This window comes from Agelaius phoeniceus, chromosome 8 (genome assembly GCF_051311805.1).
Source record: "Agelaius phoeniceus isolate bAgePho1 chromosome 8, bAgePho1.hap1, whole genome shotgun sequence".
Lineage (NCBI taxonomy): Eukaryota > Metazoa > Chordata > Aves > Passeriformes > Icteridae > Agelaius > Agelaius phoeniceus.
In genome coordinates, this window is record NC_135272.1 from 20,840,150 (window position 1) to 20,861,014 (window position 20,865).

The 20,865-nt window shown below is 40.7% G+C and overlaps 1 protein-coding gene across 2 annotated transcripts in view; it reads left to right on the forward strand.

Annotated features, from left to right (window-relative positions):
- ALG14 (ALG14 UDP-N-acetylglucosaminyltransferase subunit) overlaps nucleotides 1–8,677 on the forward strand; it is a 19,903-nt gene extending 11,226 nt beyond the window's left edge. For both annotated transcript variants that reach the window (XM_077182219.1, XM_054638475.2), the window contains exon 4: nucleotides 8,296–8,677. In XM_077182219.1, the coding sequence (XP_077038334.1) occupies nucleotides 8,296–8,477 (182 nt within the window). In that variant the 3' untranslated portion in view covers nucleotides 8,478–8,677. The remainder of the gene's footprint in view (nucleotides 1–8,295) is intronic.
- The last annotated feature ends 12,188 nt before the right edge of the window (nucleotides 8,678–20,865 follow it).

Consider the following 20,865-nt stretch of genomic DNA (forward strand, 5'->3'; position numbering starts at 1 on the left):
GCATCTTTCCACAGTGTTTATAATTCTTTGGACCAGACTGACTGTATGTCTGATCTGCTAATGTTCTTCTAGGATCAAAACAGTCAAAATAAGCAAGAGTGAGAACACTGGATTAAGAACTTCAGCAATACAATTTTTTTTCATCCAAAACCAAAACAAAGTTAAGGCATTGAAATTTAACTTCTCAGTGTTGATGGAAATGAGTCTTATTCACCCCTCCTACCTTGTGTACAGCTTCCCTGCAGCCCCAATGCAGAATTACCCTGTGCTGAGCACAGATAGACATCTGGAGCTATTCCAGTCAGCTGGTTCAAAGCTTTGCTGTAGCTCTGCCCTTTCTGTGACTGCTAATTAACTGCCTATGGACACTCCTTTTCACAGGGAGGACAGGAGCAGCAGTAAACATGAACTAAGATCTTAGCTTAGATTTAAGGAGGCAGTTTTAGACGTAAAGAGTCTTAACTCATCAGCTATCAGGGTCATTATGAACCTAATGAACACCCTGGTCACACTTCCATGTGTGTTATAAAGCATAACAGTCTCACACTGGTAAATCTAACCACTGGTATGCAGAGACAGAGTGCCAACACCTCTAGGTTTTACACTGTGAAGATATTTCAGGCAGTTATTTGATGCACATTCTTGCTATACCAACTTCAGTGATTAGGCAGTAGCCCAAGATATGTTTTATGAACATTTAAATATCATGTTTAGTTAACCTAAAATACTGCTTTCAAGTTGAAGTTAATCAAATGCCTGATTAATGAAAGACACACAGAGATTTGCAATTAAAGGCTCAACTTAGGCCACTAGTAGTAACATATATATTTGAAAGTCCTTGGATTTAATTTCTCCTTTTGAGCAGAAGCAGGCTACAAGAACAAGCAGTACTTTTTATATGAAGAGATATAAAAATTATTTGTAAAGAGGCTCTAAAAGGTTGGATGGTATTTCTCATGGTGACCAAGAGACTGTGGTCAGGTTCTCATTCAGCCAAGGTGACATTGCTGAAAGCCAGATAGTTCCTAGTGTTGTAGCTAAAGATGTAGTTCAGTAACTACCATTTCATTTACTTGGCAAAAGTTTTTTACTGAATTCTTTTATGACCAACTATTTCATCTACACTAGGTCAAATTTCCTCTACTTCCTACTAATTTGTCAGCAGCAATAAACCACATACCCACTCCATAGTAATGTAGGTAGGGAGTTAGTTTATTCAGTTAGTTTATTCTCCACCCTGTATCTGCTTTGGTAATCTTGTTCTTTTTTAACCAACCTATCCATCTCCCACAGTTTCTCAAAAGACTCAATGGTTGTTTTGTTGGTCCCACTGACAGCCTGGGTGTTCATGTAATGTTTTAATAACCAGCACTAACAATTTAACAGACTTGAGCCTTAGTACCAGTCTCACAGCTGTCATTTATTATTATTTTTAATTGATCATTCTATGCTTCTCATTTTACATTTGGCAACTAGGCTGGGAAGTTTGCTGATGGAAACTACCACTCCAAAGACCTTTGAATCCCAATGACAGACCTGTCACCTGGCATACAGGGGCAGTTAGGTATGGTGCCTAAGGTTAGACTCCTTAGAAAAAATTAAAGTCTGCATGTTTCTTTAGGCATCCAAATGAACCTTCCTCACTAAGCTGTTGCCTAACTTCTGACACTCTTAATGACCCCAATCATATCTTCTCCTTTCATCAGTAAAGCCCTTGGGCATACCCACAAGCAGACCTGAACTGTTTTAAGTCTTTACAGTGTCAAATAGCCACATGCATAGCTAAGCTCTGCTGAAATCCAGGGGCTGGGAGCTTCCCTCACTCCTTTGTATTCAGAGGCTGATGCAAATCACATCAGCTGGGCCTCTTCCCTTGTCTTGCCCGAGGACAGTGGGTTGGTAGCCCTAGCTCAGGCCTAGAAGGCAGAAGTGATAATGCCTAATGCTGTTACAATTAAAACCTTACATCCAGTTCCTAGTGGGTTTGCAGAAGCTCTCCTTTTCTCCCATAGAAAAATCCACTAGGTAGGATTTTTTCTGTCTCTCCCCAAACCTTTAGAAAGTGAGAGCTGCATAAAAGGTGATGCTTCCCAATCTATTTCATTCTATGATGAAAGTAACACTCAGAAATAAATAGGAGCCCAGCTGTGTAGTGTACTAATTTAGAGTCCTTGCTCTTCCACTTCTCTCTTCCCCACTCTGGCATTCACTAATCTTATTTATCCTGGTTAGGTAATCTGCCTGTAGGACCACACAGGTCTCCACTTGTTTTGAAGAGCACCTCACTTACTGCTGTATTGTATGATAATAACAACAGCTACTGTACCAGTGAGATCCAGAGGGGAACAAGGAAGGTTTTCATGGCAGTGCTACAGCCTACAGTTGCTGACCAGCCCAATCACAAGCTGTTCCTGTAGGACACTAGAACCACCTTCTTGCACCCCTGATGATTCAAGTGATTTAAACAGCAGAAGATAAAAGTGTACCCAAGTATAATTCAGTTCTACCTTAATTACCTGATTTACATCAGACTACCCAGCTAGTTTTGGCTTTTTTTTTTTGTCCTGCCTTGCATTCTGTAGGTAAGTTCAAACAGAAAATAGGGTGTGAAGTTTTAGCTGGTTTTATATGCAGGTGGTGGAGGAAAGTGAACTGGATAAGATCTTCACTCTTCAAAAAGAATAAACCAGTAGGTAGTTTAATGACCTTTCTATTGTGCAAACAGAACCTGAAATTCTTCTTTCTCCCCATCAATAACAATAATAAGGAATTGTTGAAAAAGGTTCCTGCCTTTTTTAAACTGTAAAAAGTATTAACAATTCTAAACTAATTTTTCTCAATGTTCAAAACTTGAATTTTCAGACATACTAAAGAGCAAAAGCTTCCATAAGCACTCCCTCTTAACATGCTTAAGTATTTGAGTGTGAAGTTTTTGAAATAGTAATATAATATTAAAACCAAGCAAGGGCTAATGAGCTCATGAAATGCTGTAATTTACATAGCAGAATACAAATTAATTCATTGCAGATTCTCTCTTCTTGTGCCACAAAAACAACCACCTCCCCCCATCAAAACAAAAACCACACAAACAAAAGAATTCATTATTCCTGTAACATAGGAATATCTAATAGGTTTTCCCTACATTGTACTTGCATAGATTTGGATCATTCAGTTAACCCAGCTTTGGTCCATTTTGTATCACTCCACTTGCCTTTGCCTCTTTGTCTATCACCACCACCTCCTGTTCCCTTAGTCTGATCTCCAGGTGTTCAGCAGTGTGGAATAGGGAGCATTACCAGAACAAAGAAGGCCCAGGCAGTGTCCTGCAGGTGCTCCAGGAGGTGGCTCCATGCCTGGTAAGCAGCACAGCCTTCAGCTCACACATGCACATCCCCACACCACCATCCTCCCCAGCCCCAGCAAGCAGAGCAGGTTTTCTGCTCTTGACCAGGTGACAAAAGGCCAATCTCTGCAGAGGTCATTAAGGAGAGCAGCAGGTGTTGCCAGTTCCCTATGCAAAGCAAATTGCAAATTAGTTTTCCACTTTCTACTAAATTGAGGGGGACTACATTGTTGTCCTTTTGATTGTTGTACTTTGGGAACATAAGTAAACACTTGTTCTTTAAAAGATATGCAGCAATTGAATGTTTATGTACTTATGAGAGAAACTACAAGTCTACTGCTTTACTCATTTTTGCTTTGGCCAGTGACATTTAATCCCAGTGAAGCTGCAAGCTCTGCTTTCAGTGTTTTCCCTGGTAAATGTCACTCTGCTACAGTGCTGCATTCACCAACTCTAAAGTAGCTTTTATCAGCAGTGGTGCCGTGTGCCAGTGTTCCTGGTGTTCCCAGACTGCTGGCTTAGCTTATTTTCTTTCAACAGCTGTGGAAAATATCTGAAACACAAAGGCAAGAACTATTCCATTTTTATATAAAAACAGTTAATAGGAAATTAGATTTACAGAGTTGCTGAAGGTAAATGTTGTATTCTGATCCTTTACTTTTAAACCTGCATTAATGTACAGCTTCATTAGTTTCTTTTACTGTTTAGAATTTGGTTAGATTGGATTGGCAGAGAATTTTAGTATGTAGGGCTTAGTTTATAGATCTAGCTGTAAGCCCAGGCAGCCACTGAGCCAATTTAACAGTGAGCTGGACATTTCCTTGCATCAGAGGTGCATATGAATGGTGTGGAGAGACGTGTAGCACTGGCTTCTGGAACAATCCCTTGCAGCTTCTTGGCAACAAAGCAGGAACTCCCAGTGACCAGGAAAGTCCTTGGACAATTGCAGCTCAAGAGGTCACAAAAGTGACACAAAAATTGTCTTTGGCCCTCTTTTTCCCCCTTTCTGCTGCCTCATTAAGGAAGGCTGAACTCAGAGATTTTCAGAAACATATCTCATGCAATACAAATATTCTACAGTCACCCTTGTAGCTAAAGTAAATAGATTCTGAAGGAAACAGATAAAGGGAAAGAGATTTCTGAGGGAAACAACATTTGCAAATGCTGTTTGTAAATAGATGCTCGAGGGAAACACTCTCAATAGCTGCTTGACCTTGTAGAGGACCTGGTCCCTTGTCCAGTAGGTGCCTGCCTCTTCCCAGAGCATACTGGTGATTGCCATGGGAGATACTGGTATTCTGCTGGTGGGGAAAAGCAAAAGCCTTGGTCTTTTCAAGGTGTAAGACATCAATCATTCTGCAAAATTTACTTTTGAATAGTGCTTTGAAATTCACTAGTAGGACTGCTCATCTTCTCATCTTTGAGGAAGGCTGTAGGTGATTCAGTTCCTTTCCATCATCCTTTCCAGTCTGTGTACAGCAGGAGCTGAACAGCAACATTTCTACCTTACACCTTCTGCAATGGTTCCTCATCTTTATAATGTAGATATTTGTTTTCTCAGAAGTTTCCCCTGTACATCAAACACTTGAGGAGTGTATGATGACACTTGAAGAGTTTATGATGTTGGACTCCAAGCGGAAGGACCACTGGTCTCCCTTCCTGCTGGCAGTGTGAGAGAGAGTAAATTGGACTGGTCAGACCAGATTTTTGGAGAGGAATTGCCACTGCAATTGCAACTACACCAGTTCTAAGCAGGACATGGTTCTAGACACGTACTGAAGGTTAACTGAAGGTTACTTTTTAGTTCTGACTTACAGATCACAGCCACCAGCTCAGATAGGGATCTGTTTGTGGGCTTCAGCAGGTTTATAACAGTCTTTTTCATGGCCATTTCCTAAATCCAAGCATTTTGGGATAGGAACATCTATAACCAGAGTATTATATGTGCATTTTGCATACAGAAATCCTATAGAGCCACATCTGCTTTGCCCTCTTTGAACTCATATATGTGGAAAGGGAAAGAGTAGAGGACATGAGTTATGATCAGACCATGGTTTTTTTAAAGATGCCAAGTCCATCATTTTCCTGATCCTTTTTCCTGCATGCAAGTACTCTTCTGTGGATCAAAGGGCATCTGAGAGGCAGCTTACAAATTATAAACAGTCAGTAGAAAGTAAAAACTGAATGCATCATATCAAAAACTGAACACAGGAGAGGTATTTTATTACTATTTTAACTTTGATAGCTGTCTTTCTGTTTTGTACCTCAGCAAAGTAATAACAGGAGCTCACTGTGGCCTTCAGAGCTACACAGAGATTCACAAATTTATTCTTATTTCATTACATCATCTTTTGTGAGTACACTTAGTTTGGAATTCACTGTGGCATTTACCTCTATGTGTGCATCTAGACACAAGAATACCAAAATACCAAAAGGGCTGGAGCTGCTGCCCAGGCTTAATAAAGGGGAGAAGTAGGATGAAGTCTATGGCTTGATAAAGACAATGATTGTAAAAAATCAGCTTTTTCTAAAACCTGTTCTATAGTTCTCAACTTCTGGGTTCAGTAGAATGTTAGGATGGCTAAGTGACCTAAATCATATCCATAACTGGTATATTTTGTGTCACATTGTGGAAAGAAAGGGACCAATATTTGAGCTTTCATTGTAGATGGAGGCTAAAAGAGTGCAGAGCCATTCAAGAAGGAAGACAGCTGGAAGGGTGTCTGAGAACAGGGATGCAAAGAGAGATGAACACCAGTGATCACCAAAAAAAAGGAAAGAGAGGATGGGTGGGAGACATCTCAGAGGATTGGGTAGAGTACAGACAAATTGATGGAAAAGGATGGCAATAGAATGGAGAAAGGGCCAGGGAGCAGTGAAGATAAAACAATATGTGTACTCCAGATAGCTCTACTAAGGAAGGGGAAAGTGGAGTTTCTGTTCAGCAGTGGTGCACATTTTGGTCTGTTCCCTTAAAACTGAATTTTGAGTAGGAAAACAGTAGTTAGGCTGTATATTCGAGTCACAAAAATAATAAGTAGTAAATAATTTTTTGGGGCTTTGGGTGTTTCTTATGCACTTATCTGGAACAGCCCAACTTCTTCAGGGATGCTGGTGGGTTTTGCCTGCAGACACAGGAGAACAAATTGTTTCCTATGCCTACCTTTACACTACAGAAACAAATGTTATTACAAATAGAGATACCTAAACATGCCTTAAGTTACATGTCAGTAGCCATTACCAGCATCACAGCCAACATTCATGAGAATTAATCAAACTTTCCAGGAAATACGCCAAAGTGCATTATTTAGTTTACAGATATGGAAAAGTTTCTTTGAAATGCAAAAAGGCAGCATGTGTGGTTGGTTTGTGTCCTTACTCACCAAGCCAAATGTATAAAAAACAGATCTGCATTTTCAGTAGATTGTAGAGTAGGCTATAAGGTCCCAGTGTGGATGTGCTTGAAATCAGGTTCAGCAGGAGGTTTGAAACCACAGTATTCTTCTCTGATTTCAAAACTCTAGGATGTAAAGATGATATGTTCAGCTTCTGACCTATATAATACAAAAATAATACAAAATAAGTACATAGTTGCAAGTTTCAAATTCAAGTAGCTATGGATGTTGATACCCTAAAATTTCAAGATTAAAACTGCATACAGCACATTACTTGTAAGGGGGGACTCTGAGAAAACATCAGCAAAGTCTTGCATTAATAAATAGTTCAATTAAGATCAACAATTAAATCAGAACATTTTTAGAAACAGTATTACAGTCTGTTGATTCTGGTCAGAAAACACAGCATTACAGTCATCACATCCCCAAGCTGTATTTCTGGAGCTATAATCAAGGCAGAGAATAGTTGAGAGAATTTGGAATTCCAAATCTGTTGCTGCTTTTTGCTGTGGCAAGGTGCTGCTAACCAGATTATCAGTGGGATCTTGCCATGAAGCAGGAAAGGAAATGTTCTGAACTAATTGTTACAGCCCTGAAGCAGAAATGCAGATTTTTCCCCCCACCAGTATAATATCTTTCACAAGCTGGTGAACTTGGAACAAAAAAATGTGAGTTTATGGGGTACAGGGCCATGATTTTATAAAAGAACTCTTTATTTCCATGTAACCCCAGCTGTGCAGAAAAGTGCTGATTACATGGTAGTATTTAAGTTTAGTAAGAAATTTCTTGCCTGAAATCAATTTGGATACCAAGTGGAGTGCCTAATATACCCTGGTTTCAACCTTTTACTTTTAAGCAATCTGTTTTTCAGTTGAACAATGGCTAAAATTTCTTTTATTGTTAACATTTATAAGTGAATTTGAGATCTCTGCTCGAAGGACACGACATGTTTTTACCACAACTCCTTCCTTCTGTATGCTTTTAACTGTCTCCTAGTGTTTATTAAAAATAAAAAATAAAATCTAGTCACACATATTAGCTAATAGATTCTTGTGAAGGTCCTAATTCATCAGCACATTTTTGATGAACTCTTAAGTGTTTGGCTGACTTAAGCCAAGGTTCAAGAGGTTTATAACTGGATCCCAGGTTTAATCCTAATTAAATTTCTTTGGCTTTATTATGTGCACAGATTTAATGACTGACACAACACAAAGCTGTGACTGAGAGTGGAAGTTGTTTTGGTTATATACCCATGAATCAAGGAATTGTAAACTTTTCCTTCATAGAAATAACTGTGCCATCTCAGAGGTCTTTTCCTCCTTCATAACATGTAAAAAAATAGGGTATTTAGAATATGGTAATATTTGGTACTTTGAAATAATGTGTTTTGTTTGCCCCTCCTATTTTTTCATATTCACCTCCCTTTTCTGGGTTTTTAAAGATATTTTTTGAAATATATTTTTTGTGTAAATGTAATGTTAAATGAATATACACTTAATTCTTTGCTGTATGAAAAAACTCATTACTTACTTTTGCAATGTGTTTCATCTCTTTTAGATATTGTGCAATGGACCAGGAACATGTGTTCCTGTCTGTTTATCTGCTTTTCTTCTTGGCCTTCTACGAATAAAGAGAACAATTATTGTGTATGTAGAAAGCATCTGCCGTGTGGAAACTTTATCCTTGTCTGGAAAGATTCTTTACTACTTTTCAGATTATTTCATTGTTCAGTGGCCTGATCTAAAGAAAAAATATCCCAAGTCAGTGTATCTTGGTCGAATAGTGTAACAACAGAAGACAAGATAAACTTTACCTGAAACAGATTCTACAAGCTCCTCACTTGCATTCCTGTAGTAATTTATTTTCCAGAATTCCTGTTACTAAATTAGGCTGGTACTTAAAAATGAGACAATAAAGTTTTCTCTACATTTAAGTAAAATCTCTGTGTGTTTTTATTTATTGCTATCATGTAGATCTGTTAGCCAATAACTCAAAGTGGCTCTAAGTCTATCCTGTCTCTGTTTTCATCTAGGTTTTCTGCTATGTGAATGGTAATTTTTGTCTACAAACAAATATGGGAATTTGTATGAATGTAACATTTCCTGTAAGGAAACTTTGTGTCATTTTTAAAATTGCAGGCAACAAAGTCTTTTTCTAGCACAAGAGATTTTATTTCCTTCATGCTAGTGGTGAAGTCCCTTGTGAATCCTTAGAGAATAAAGGAAACAGTTATATTAAGTTGGCTTCATGACAGTTTGTACTTTACAGTCTTCCAAAACCCCCAGAGCATTAAACCAGTATCATTTTTCCTCTGGTCTTGTCAAAGCTGTCCTTATAATCTGTTGTGCACCTTTTGAAAATTGTTGCTCACTTCTTAAGATGAATAACAAGGTGACAAGTGTCATGCTACAGGCACAATACTCACCCATTTAAGAAGACTTTCTTCAAAGCTTATGTGCAAAAAGCCTTACCGAATCTACATCAAACAGAGCAAAACTGTCACTTGGGGAAATTGAACTGGTTCAAGCTCTGAAATAGAGAAAAAAAAATCAGTAATAAGGGAAAGAACAGAGTTTCCCTCTTTTCCTGATACAGTGAATTTGACTTCCAGTATATCCCATTTTCTCATTTTAAGCACCTTACTTTGAACAGTACAATATATACTTAAGACTTTGCCATGAAAAATGTATCCCATACATTGGAACAGCTTTTAAAAGATATCTTGTTGGCAGTAAACGTTTGAAAGGATACTCCAGCATTTCACATTTATCTGGCAAAGTGTAATTCTACAACTATTCCACCTATAAGGTAATGTAAGCACATCTGTCATCTATACACACAGAGAGCTCTGTGGCTGGCTACAGAAACAAAAACACAGAAAAAAGCTCAAAGAAGAGGAGAAATGCCCTCCAGAGTGCACAGCCTGGCTCTGGTGGAGCCCAAGCAGCTCCTCATGAGGAGACTCAGGGAGGGCTTTTCCTCAGCATCAGATGTCAAAACATTGCAATAGCTCTTCTGGTGGGGAACAGGGGTGAAATTTAGCTCACAGAAACAATAGTTCCTGCTATTAGAAAACAAGGGTCCAGAGCAATAGGCTGCTTCGTGCAGAAAGCCATTAGAAATCATCAGAAAACATTGTGCAGAAAACTGCTGTCATGATATTGCAAGGCCCTGTGGGGAAGCCAGCTGTTACAACCTGTCCAACAGGCTTAATAATCCTCAGCATAAGTAGAGTCCCTTGATGTGGTCACATGTGAGAACAGGGAGTTTTGTGGGTTTTAACCAAGATTATGTCTGAAATTAAAGAGCAGTTAATAGGTTAAGGCTATGTGAGAAGGACTTTGTGTAGCACATACTGAGGTCCTTGAAAATTACTTGGTTGAAGTAAATCTGATGTGTCCAAGGGCTTTTTTCCCCTGAACCGAAGTGAGGACTATCTTATCATGACTTTCTGCACGGTTGCAGATAGTTTGATAAGCTGGAGATACACTGGACTCTATTATGGCTAATGGTAGTTTATTTTAGATCAGTGCTTTCTGTTTTACAAGGGAACTAGAATAAAGGGGAAGGGGACAGAGGCAGCCTCTTCCTCTGCTCTGGGTAAGGGGCAACAGCACAGGCTCAGTGTGCTGGGCTTTGGAGAGGCCTGGCAGGAGCAGGGCAGTGCGGCTGCCATTGCTGCAGGACAGCCTGTGGCAGAGCAATGTGCTGGGCTTTGGAGAGGCCTGGCAGGAGCAGGGCAGTGCAGCTGCCATTGCTGCAGGACAGCCTGTGGCAGAGCAATGTGCTGGGCTTTGGAGAGGCCCGGCAGGAGCAGGGCAGTGCAGCTGCCATTGCTGCAGGACAGCCTGTGGCAGAGCAATGTGCTGGGCTTTGGAGAGGCCTGGCAGGAGCAGGGCAGTGCAGCTGCCGTTGCTGCAGCCCAGGCCCAGCAGCCAGGCCGGGCCTGCCCTGCCCCAGCACCGCCGGGCCGGGCCTGCCCTGCCCCAGCACCGCCGGGCCGGGCCTGCCCTGCCCCAGCACCGCCGGGCCGGGCCTGCCCTGCCCCAGCACCGCCGGGCCGGGCCTGCCCTGCCCCAGCACCGCCGGGCCGGGCCTGCCCTGCCCCAGCACCGCCGGGCTGCGCTGCCCCCGTTCCGAGCAGAGCAGGAGCGGCCCCGGAGGCCTCGTCCCGCTCGGGGTTTTGACCTCACCAAAAGCATCCCCGGCTGCTCCGTTACTCCCTCAGAGCCCTGCCCAGGGCAGGGTTTGGGGTTTTGGTGTGCTTCCCAACTGCGGGTTCATAAACTTTTGAGCCTGCCTTTGAACACTGGGGAGTTCCAGGAATTTTTTTCACCTGTCACCAGCATGGCAATGACTACTGCTAAAAGAAAGAACTTGCCTGTTCAGACTTGTCACTTCCCATGTAAACACTCTGTAAGGTAACAGTAGATTTCTTCACAAGAGGCTGTCCTGAAAAACTGAATTGCTCCAGGCCATCTGATGAGAAGGAGTCTCATTTTCGAGGATTTGGGAAGACTTTCCCACTTTTCCTCACTGGCTGCCTTCTGGGGGAGCAAAGTCAAAAATATCTCAGCCTATGTTCCCCCAACAGCATGTTATTTACTCTGGGAAACAGAGGTTAAAATAGCACATATAAAGTGGTTTTTAATGCAGATTGTTGGCTATGAGGGTGTGGGATGGCAGCCATTTCCTGGGACTGCTATTTTCCTAACTGGCTCAAGTGCATACTTGAGTTAAGGGCATTTACTTTTGAGCAGTTTATAATTAGTTCTAACAAGTGAAAACTTGGATTAGAAATGACCCAGAAGTCTCTAGAGTTGAAGCAGTTAGAAGCAAAATGGGAAGATCACAGCCTAACTGACCAAAGCCTTCAACAAAACACTGCATCACAGTCATAGGAGATAGTTCAGAAAAAAAGACTTTGGCTCAAATTCTCCTAAAGGAAGTTTTGCTATCAACCAGAGTGACTTTTCCTTGAGAAGATTATCTCAAATAACTGCTAGTTCTCTCCAAAAGCACAGGGGGGCTGAAGTAAACTAGCATTTTGTTATTGAGAAGCTCTTTCTTATCTTTTGTTTTTAGAAGGTGGGTACAACCAAACAGTCTATTGTTCTAGGGGAAAACTGCATTCTTCCTCTCCCAGAACAGAACAGAAAACAGCTCTCCCAGGGTCTAGCTAAAGACTTAAAGGTCACTGACTGGATTCCTTAAGTTTAGATTCTTGGGGTTTGCTATGTCTCATTTTTTTCTCTTAAACATTAATATTATGGCAAACACGTTTGCATTACATACAAGGAATGTTTGATGTGAAATACATTACCTCTTTTTCTCCATCTCCAAAAGAGGAAACAGTAATACCTTATAGATTTGAAGCAAAATGAGGAAGAAATATATTCTTAAAGAAAACAAATATGACTATGGAAATATCATCATCCTAATTGGCAAATATTTTCAAAGAGAACAGAAGGCATCCAGAAACTCGTTCTCTGGATCCTAGCATGGAAGCCAAATTCTAAATGAATTTTCTTTATCAGATTGTTTTATCTAGATATGCATTACCTGACAAATATTAAATATTCAGAGTTACTTTACTTTGTTTAGTGCCAAGAGGCACCATCCAATTGAAAACATTTTTGCCCCACACTTCAGGGAAAAAGCACAAAAGACTCTCTGTCACATTTCTCTAGCAACTGTGTCTCTTACATCTCCCTAGTGGAAATGAAGGGTTGTAACAGACCCTGGGTAGATGTTCCATGGCTGTTCAAACACAGTGCACACACAGTGCTTGTGTTTCCTTCACATCACGTTCGTGTTGCCTTTGCAGGGTTGAGGGAGCTGCCTGGCTCTCAGTACTCTGATAAGCCTCTCCTTTGCCTGGCACCACGGGCTGTGCCAACAAACTCCTGCTCGTTCCAGGAGCTGGGTGAGGATCTAGGAAAGCAAGCATTGAGCCCTCAGGCTGCTCACAGCACAAACTGAGCCCTAGACCTTTCTGAAACTTGAATTTGACTTTTTCCAAAGACCTGATACTTCCTGATAGCATAATGGTAGTCTCATGACCAGTATTGTTGAAATCAATAGGAAGTACTCAGAGGCAAAGGTCATCTTGCATAAGCTGCTTGGTAAGAACCAGAATTTTACACAAGAATTCAGGAAAAGCAGTAGCTCTCACAGTAAGAGCTTTAGACATTTCTCCTCTCATTGCTGTTTCAATGCTGCAGTGGCAATGGAGAAGGAAATGAAAGAGGCATATGATACATGAACATGGACCTTTGTTGACATACTTATTTCAGCTCAGGTCACTTTCTGCAGAGTATAACATTTCCCATTTAGAATTTCTTGTATCCTTTTTACTCCCTTGCCCAAATTTTTTTAACATGTTTTATAATCCAGTTTGTTAACTAGTCAGACATAAGTATGCCTGCAACAGAAACAAGCAATCTCACATTTAGCAGTGTCAAGGATAGGCTTTAACCATGCATGCCTCTATAAAAAGATGCATTTGTTGATTGATAATGTGAGTTTTACACATACCTTGTGTTATCTTCGTGTGTACCTGATGAACAAAGCTAAACAAGGTGTTTGATGTGTTATTCTCTAACAAGAGACAGAGCAGGAGTAATAATATTTAACAGACAAAAATGGGGGAAATGAGGGTGTGTCTGAGGAATGCTTAAAAAAACTTATAACACTTTATCAATTAAGATATTATGCATATTAAACAAGTGTATTGTAAAGTGATAAATTAATGAACAGTAGCACAGACATTAGTCCACTGTTCCACCCAGAATATTAGAATGTTTCATTTGCAGTGTGGAGTGCCTTTTTTTCCTTTTTTTTTTTTTTTTGAGGAAGTGTGTTGGGTCTGTGAGTTTTTTAGTACAAAAGTCAGGTATTGATGACTATGCAGTGAGAGGACTGTACTGGATTTAGGAAACTGCTCAAAGAGATTTTGTATAAACTTCAGAGAAAGAGAATATTCTTGGACGGATTAAATTGTCCTTGTACTATGTAGCAAATAATTTTTAAAGGAGTCCATTAAAAAGTTATAGTACTTTTTTTTAATATTGTGACTTAAGAAATATTTTAGACCCTAGTGAAGTTGCTGTGCAAAATCCTACCCATTCTATACATCAGTGCACAGTAGCTTCCTAAAATCAAGAAGCCCTCTCCTTGGTTTAAGAAGGAGTGGACATTTGTGATTCTGCATCAACAGTCAGATCTGCTCCGTTAGCATTACGGTAAATTCAACTTTCAGCTGCCAGGAGCTTGGCAATTAGAGTTTCCTGCTTTATTGTTAAACACTGCAATTGAACTCTGCTGCTTTTCATTTGGGATCCAGCTTGGGATGTCAGCTGACACTGAAATGAATGTCCTAACCTCCAATTCAGTGGCTCAAAGGATATCTCCCCAACATTCACTGCCAAGATGAAATCCAGAAATTATTATTCAGCAGCAGTAAACAGGGCCTGTTTTTGCAGGCACCCATTTGTAAGAAAGCAAGCATGACAGCTGGGAATTACTGTTAAATGTGCTTTTCATATCCACACTGAAAAGCAGAATATTAAAAGTAATGTAGCTGTATTTGTAAAGAAGCAGTTAAGTGATATCTTAGCAGCTCTGCATTAACACTTGTAATAATTCCTATAAAAAGTAGCTTCATAAGAAGGTACACTAAGATTTTTCAGTGCAGTTAGATACAAAATAAATACTTTTGAAAATTCTTGGTGGATCTCCACTCTTCTGTCACTTTCAGATAGAAGATGACCACTGACAAGCAAAGCAGAGCACATCACAATTCTAAACATATTTTTCATTAAATTCCAGACTAGAGATAATTCCTGAAAATCTTAACCTAACTTTTTCTTTGAATAACACTGAAGGTAGAATAGGAAGCCTGAGGAAATACAGAGAGAGCTGCTTCCATGTAAAGTATGACTTTGGAAAGGCTGAACAGGTAATTATGAGAGGAAAGCAGTTGTTACTGCTGCCTTGCTCCCCTAACACACCTCCCACCCCCACCAAGTTCTTCCAGGTTTATTGAAGAATCAGAATCTATGCCAAAGCAATTAAGGTTTTATACTGGTTAGACTGAATTTACCCAGTTCAACACTGTGCTGTGATGTAATGAACATTTCTATATGCTCCTTTGCCAAGCTTTTCCTCTGAAGAAAGTCTATTATAGACCACAGATATAACTTTATTTTTTACCTGTTTACTTGCAGCTTTAACTCCCATGACCAGGATTTTCCTTTATTTCAACAAGTAATCTTTACCAGCACTTTCTACTCCATCCCACAGCCCCTTTTGGAGATGGGCCAACACGTGGGAACTGCAGAGACAGAACTGAACCATCCTAACACTGCATTTACTACTGAGCAAGCACACCTAGCACACACTAAGTACATCATATTGATACCACTGAGCTCTAAAAAATACGTATTGCTTGCACTAAAACTTGAGCAAATAAATATTTAAAATATTAAGTCTTTGTTTCAGTTTGGGAGGAAAAAAAAAAGAAAAAGAAGGGAAAAAAGTACTTTTCCATAGCACCAAAAAAGCACAAAGCCAAAATAAACAAGAAAAAACACCCAAACCATCAAAAAAAACCCACACTCAACATCTTCTGGAAATTGTGAAGTTTTGTGGGATGCAATGTGAGCATAAAATAGACAAGATTAATGATCTGGGATAAAGTGGCTAAAAACCTCAGCATTCTGTGTTCTGGTACAGTCTCAGTTATCTGAGCATCAGCTATTCCTAATTCCCTCCTCTCCCCCAAGTCTGAATCACATCCTCTGACATGTACTGAAGTACATTAACAGTGACATGGATTATTTGAAACCTCTCTTATTCAAACAGATTTGGGATCCAAACTATTGTAATGACTGAGTTTCCATGCCATGGTAGCCAGCCTCTGGCTAAATGCCACTGTGTCTCAGCCAGTCACTCATGTGCAGCACTCAGCACTCTCTGCTCCATTGCACCATTCCAGTCCCAAATAACCCTATAAAGCACTCTGACAATCACTTGCTATGTATTGTTTTGCTCTTGAAATTGTCCTATTTTCTAAGTGTAACTTTAATGTGAGATTTCACAGAAGGATAATGAACTAAAGTTAACAGGCAAAAACCAGCACATTTTCTTGAGCTTGTGAGAATACCTTGTCAGAGGTGGAAAATATTTCTGACAAGGAATAAGTCTCATTTAGAAAATACTGCCGAGATAATTAAAATTGGAAGAAGTCATGGAATTAGGCAGCAAGGAGAAGGGTTTTATTCCTTTTTCCTATATTAACATTTTGGTGATTATGACTGGATTAAGATTATTATTACTGGATAATTAACCAACCTTTTAAAATATCAGCACTGTTCAAGAAATGTCTTGTTCCAATAAGCGTGCATGAAGCCATTAACCATCAAATAACTGTTCTGTTCACAGGTGAATTGCAATTATTTTGTGTTTCGTATCCACATTAATAAATTTGAATAATGCAACATGAAGTTGCATGAAAAAAGTTACCATGTAATACCTTGAATCAATCCTCTTGTGAGGTTATTATTGGGAACACAATGGAGAATGAAGAAAAAAAAATGGTGTTAACACACCAGACCTTGAAAGATGTGAATTTGTCTGGACCTGTTAAGGAAATAAAAGGAAGGAGGATATGCTCAAGTGGCATAAAAATCAAGTTTGGAGGTTCAGGAAGGGAGATAAAGTGTTGAAATCAATCTCAGATCATGCTGAGGAGGCTTCAGCCAAAGAGTAAGTGTAATAATTTCTTCTGCATCCTGGAGAGACAGAAATTGCTTCTTCAAAATATATACCTGAAAAATCTATATTTTGTATGTATACATGGAAAGTTAAAGTGGTAACTAGAAGCCAAGAATTACAGAAGCACAAAATACCCCAAAGTTACAGTTTTCTCTCTTTCTTTGATTCCCTCATGCAGTCATCCCCTCCGAAGGGCTGACTGGTGAAGTTTCATAGAAAAATAAGGAAAGTTCCAGGCTTCAAAGTAATTCTGTATTGAAATTAACCTGTTCTATCATTACCTTTTGCATCCATTCAGAGTTTGAGTGGAACATGTCCTTAACATTCAGTGTTTATCATCCTGAGGCAGCAGCCCCTTCTCATCAGGCCAGAGGGGGCTGTGGCTCAGGGCACTCCCGGGGCAGCAGCTCACGTGAAACCACTTGGGCTCTCCCTCTGTCCTCACAGAACTGCAGCTCAGTACATCTGTGGCAGTAGGGGTGTGTGTGCCCATGCTCTGGCTCACTCCTCTGCCCAGGGAGGAGAAATCCTGGGCTGTGCTGCTTGTTTGGTCCCAGCCTTGGCTCATCCAGGCTCCCAAGGAAGTGGCCTGCTGAGTTTCAGGAACTACGGTGTCACTGAGGGGAAGTTTCAAGAAGAGCCAGCAGAAGCAAAATAATTAAGAAGGAAAAGGCCACGCTCCTAGGTCTAGAGTTTAAAAGTGGCACAAATATACAGTGCTAAGTTATTTTCCTACCAAAGTCTGCCTCAAGTTGAGATACAAGAGCTGAGTTGGTTTTTTTCTTCACGCATATGAAATACAACAAAGAAGGAAAACACACAAAGTCTTGTCTTCCCCACAAGGAGGGTTCTGGTAGCACATGGTGTCAGTGTCCCTGCAGGCATTTCCCTTTGCTGTAGGTAAATACCACAGTGAATAGAACTGATGGCTGCTAACAGGGAGTCACACACTTGTTTGTGCACCTGCGTGCTGGGGACACAGCCTGGCTGCGAGGGGTTAGGTCCCACTGGTGGGGAAGTGAGGCATCAAATGAGAGGCAGAAAGGGCACTCTGCCCCACCTGCTGCAAGCCAGCACACTGCTGCTCCCGTGCTTGAGGAACAGAACTGTAAAATATGCCAGGCATTTGGGTTGCACAGCAAGCAATCTGAAGTCCTTTGTTGCCTTCTGCTTGTGCAGTGGTTTTTGCAAGTTAAAAACCCACACCAGCAACAAGTCTTTCACCAGGGCAGGGAGGAGGCATGGAGGGGCACGTGACAACACAGGACCCCCAACAGTAATCAGGATGAAGGTAAATTGTATTTGATTTTTTTCCCCTATATTACTATGGAATGTGCTTCAGCATTCAACTATTCTTGAGCTATACCCCCACTGATAAGAATGCAGCTATCTCATTTTAAGAGGAGGTCACAAGCCTAAAATAAAAATTTTAAAAAAGCAGAAAAGTCTGCCTTAAGCTTATTTATGAACAGCTAGCACAAGCAGGTAACAACCCCCCCATCCTCATCAAAGTATGGGGGACAGAAGATGACATCACTGCTGGAATCAATGAAAAAGTGATGGATTGAGAAGGAAACATTTAGATATTTTAACAAACTAAATATATTGTTTTTGTTAAAATACAGCTTAATCTCTAAAAATATATACATGTAGATAAGTCTTTCCCTTAAGCAAGTTATTTTATCATAAATGTGAGTAACATTTATGTCCTTAAAAATTAATCCCAAAGGGGAGTCTTCCCAAAGTTAAGACCTGGGCTCCAGTATTATACTGCCAGAACTGATACTTAAGTTCCTTTCTCAAAAGAAGGATTTGAACAGCACGCTTTCAAGAAAAGTCTGTGTTTGAATTTTTTTTTCTACTTCAGTATTTTAGGCTTGGTCCTATGTGATTCTCTGAGCATTTTGGCATCATGTACATCTCAGAAAACATCTCCATATAAGGGAATTTACTCAAGCAACGTAGGGAAAACACAGAACACAGATATCAGATAATAATTCCATCAAGGCTGAATTTGGCCCCATGATTCAGTTTGTGGTATTTGAAAGAAGTCTCTGTGCTTAGTTTTTCCAGATGTTGATTTTTAAGATACTTGCAAGATACTTTTAGGTAGAATTAATGACTGTTGAGAAAATGCTGTCTTCTGTAGTCTGGTACAGAGGAAAGAGGAGTGGGCTATGAACACCTCTTAGTGTCTGCAATTGTTCTACAAGGCAAGAGGATCTCTCATGGGATGAGAATGGTCTGGTAAAGTAGTTAAGAGGCAATACAGCACACATACAGCACACCACATTTAACCAAAGTACCAAAGGCAGAGCTGCATACCCCCAGAATGTTCCAAAGTACGTAGCAGTATGAGCACAGCAAGGTTTTAAAGGAGATATTTGAGGTAACATATGAATAAACAGCTTACCTAGACATGCATTATTTTGAAAAGGAATCCTAATAAATGAAAGATTAGGAACAGTTTTGGGTAGTACGAAGGCTGTTCTGTAGAGTTCTTTCTTTGCAGTTTCAATGCCAATGCTTGGCCTTGACCATCAGTAAATTCAAGTCTTACTGGAGTCACAAGTTGTATTTATCCTACAGCAATTTTAACACCTTTAGTCACGCAAGTTAATTAGGCTAAAACATTACAGAGTGTTAGTGTCCCTGCCTACCTGGGACACGCCATTTCACAACACTGGGAGTAGTTAGCACACTGACATGGCAGCCTGGGAAAAACTCCCCCAAATTCAAGAGAATTGCAAAAGGCCTTGCTTAGCTCCTTGTCTCAGCTGAGGCACATCAAAGGGGAGGAGAGCAGCCCAGCCTTGCTTTGGCCTCACCAGGTCAGCTCACTCACTCACTGGTATTTTTTTCCTTAATCCTTAGGAGACAGCACAGTTGTAACTCAGAAATTCCAGAGTATCTTCCCCCTTCCTCAAGGCCCAGGCTGGTGGCCAGCCCTGTCTTTAGCCAGACCCCATGACCTGCAGGCCAGCGAGCTCCAGGGATGGCAGCGCAGCACAGCACAGCGGGCACTGCTCCCCTCGGCCACCTCCCGCCCTACCGGGGCAGCGCCACTCCTGCCTTCCTTCTCCCTGCCCTCCTGTGCTTCCAAGCTCTGTGGCTCCCACCCGGGAACCTGCTCCTGTGCTCCAGGCAAAAATCACACCCACGACCACAAACACACACACATGGTGGTGTGTTTCCTCATCTGCTTCCACCCAGCCCCATGGCTGGTACTGCCATTCTCCCCAGTTCAGAACCCCATTCCTCTCCCTCACACCAGCCACAGCACCCACCTGCATATTCCTCCTTCCCTTATGGATCACCCTTCAGAGCTCATCCTGGCAAATTATCTTCCTGTATGCAGCTTAGCTCTCCCAAACCATCTCCTTTATCCTTTAGGGAAATCATCCCACTCCTCAGCTAAGCAGGCTGATTAAACCAAGGCCCTTTATCAGGATCAGATGGGTAGGAAGGAGACAATGCTCCACCTCAGAGATGGCTGGGCTCAGCCCCACCATTAGGACTCACCAGTCATCCCCTTGCACATCTTCAGTCATTGAGCAGAACACAGAAATCAAATGTGTTTTAGAAGTTTGATTGAGCCACATTAATTCCATAGATTATGGTGGAATTACACATGGGATAATTTAAACTCAGGGAGTTTAACAGGACTACACATATGCTTATAATAATTCATGTGCAAGAATATTTATAAGATTATGGTCCATGTTTCCAAGAAAACAGACTTAGTCTCTTCAGAGCTCTTTTTCTCTAGTTTCCAACTGAAGTCATCAGTGCATGTTTATGATATTACGTGTGGTGGCTGAAGAAGTTATTACAATGTCACAAAGAGGATCATGATTTCAGGTGGGGAATAATTCTTCTACAAATCCTCTTTCCATACAAACAGCCTTAGTAATAAGAAATGTGGAAAAATAGGACAAAGATAAGAGATTTACCCATAATGAGCCAGCTTGCCCAGTATGCTCCAGCTGCTTTGTAGTGCATTGACAGGCTTAAATTTGCTTTGTGTTGTCAGAGTGATGCAAAACAGAATGTGATTTTAACTACACTCAAATATTTCTTGTACAACCTCTTCCCTCAGGGTGTGGGCATATTCCTGGTCACAGAATAAACGGCAGCCATCATCCCAAAACATTGGTTATTTTCTAATCAGATATTCAGTATCAACAGAAAAAACCAACAAATTGTATTTGTGCCCTGCTCAGATGAGGTAAAACCCCCACAAACTACAGGATTTGTTTGAGGATAACTTAAACCTAATTGTACAGCAAGAAAATGGTAGGCCATATTTTTGTCTGCTACTAATCAGGTCCATTTTATTCCAAAATTGAG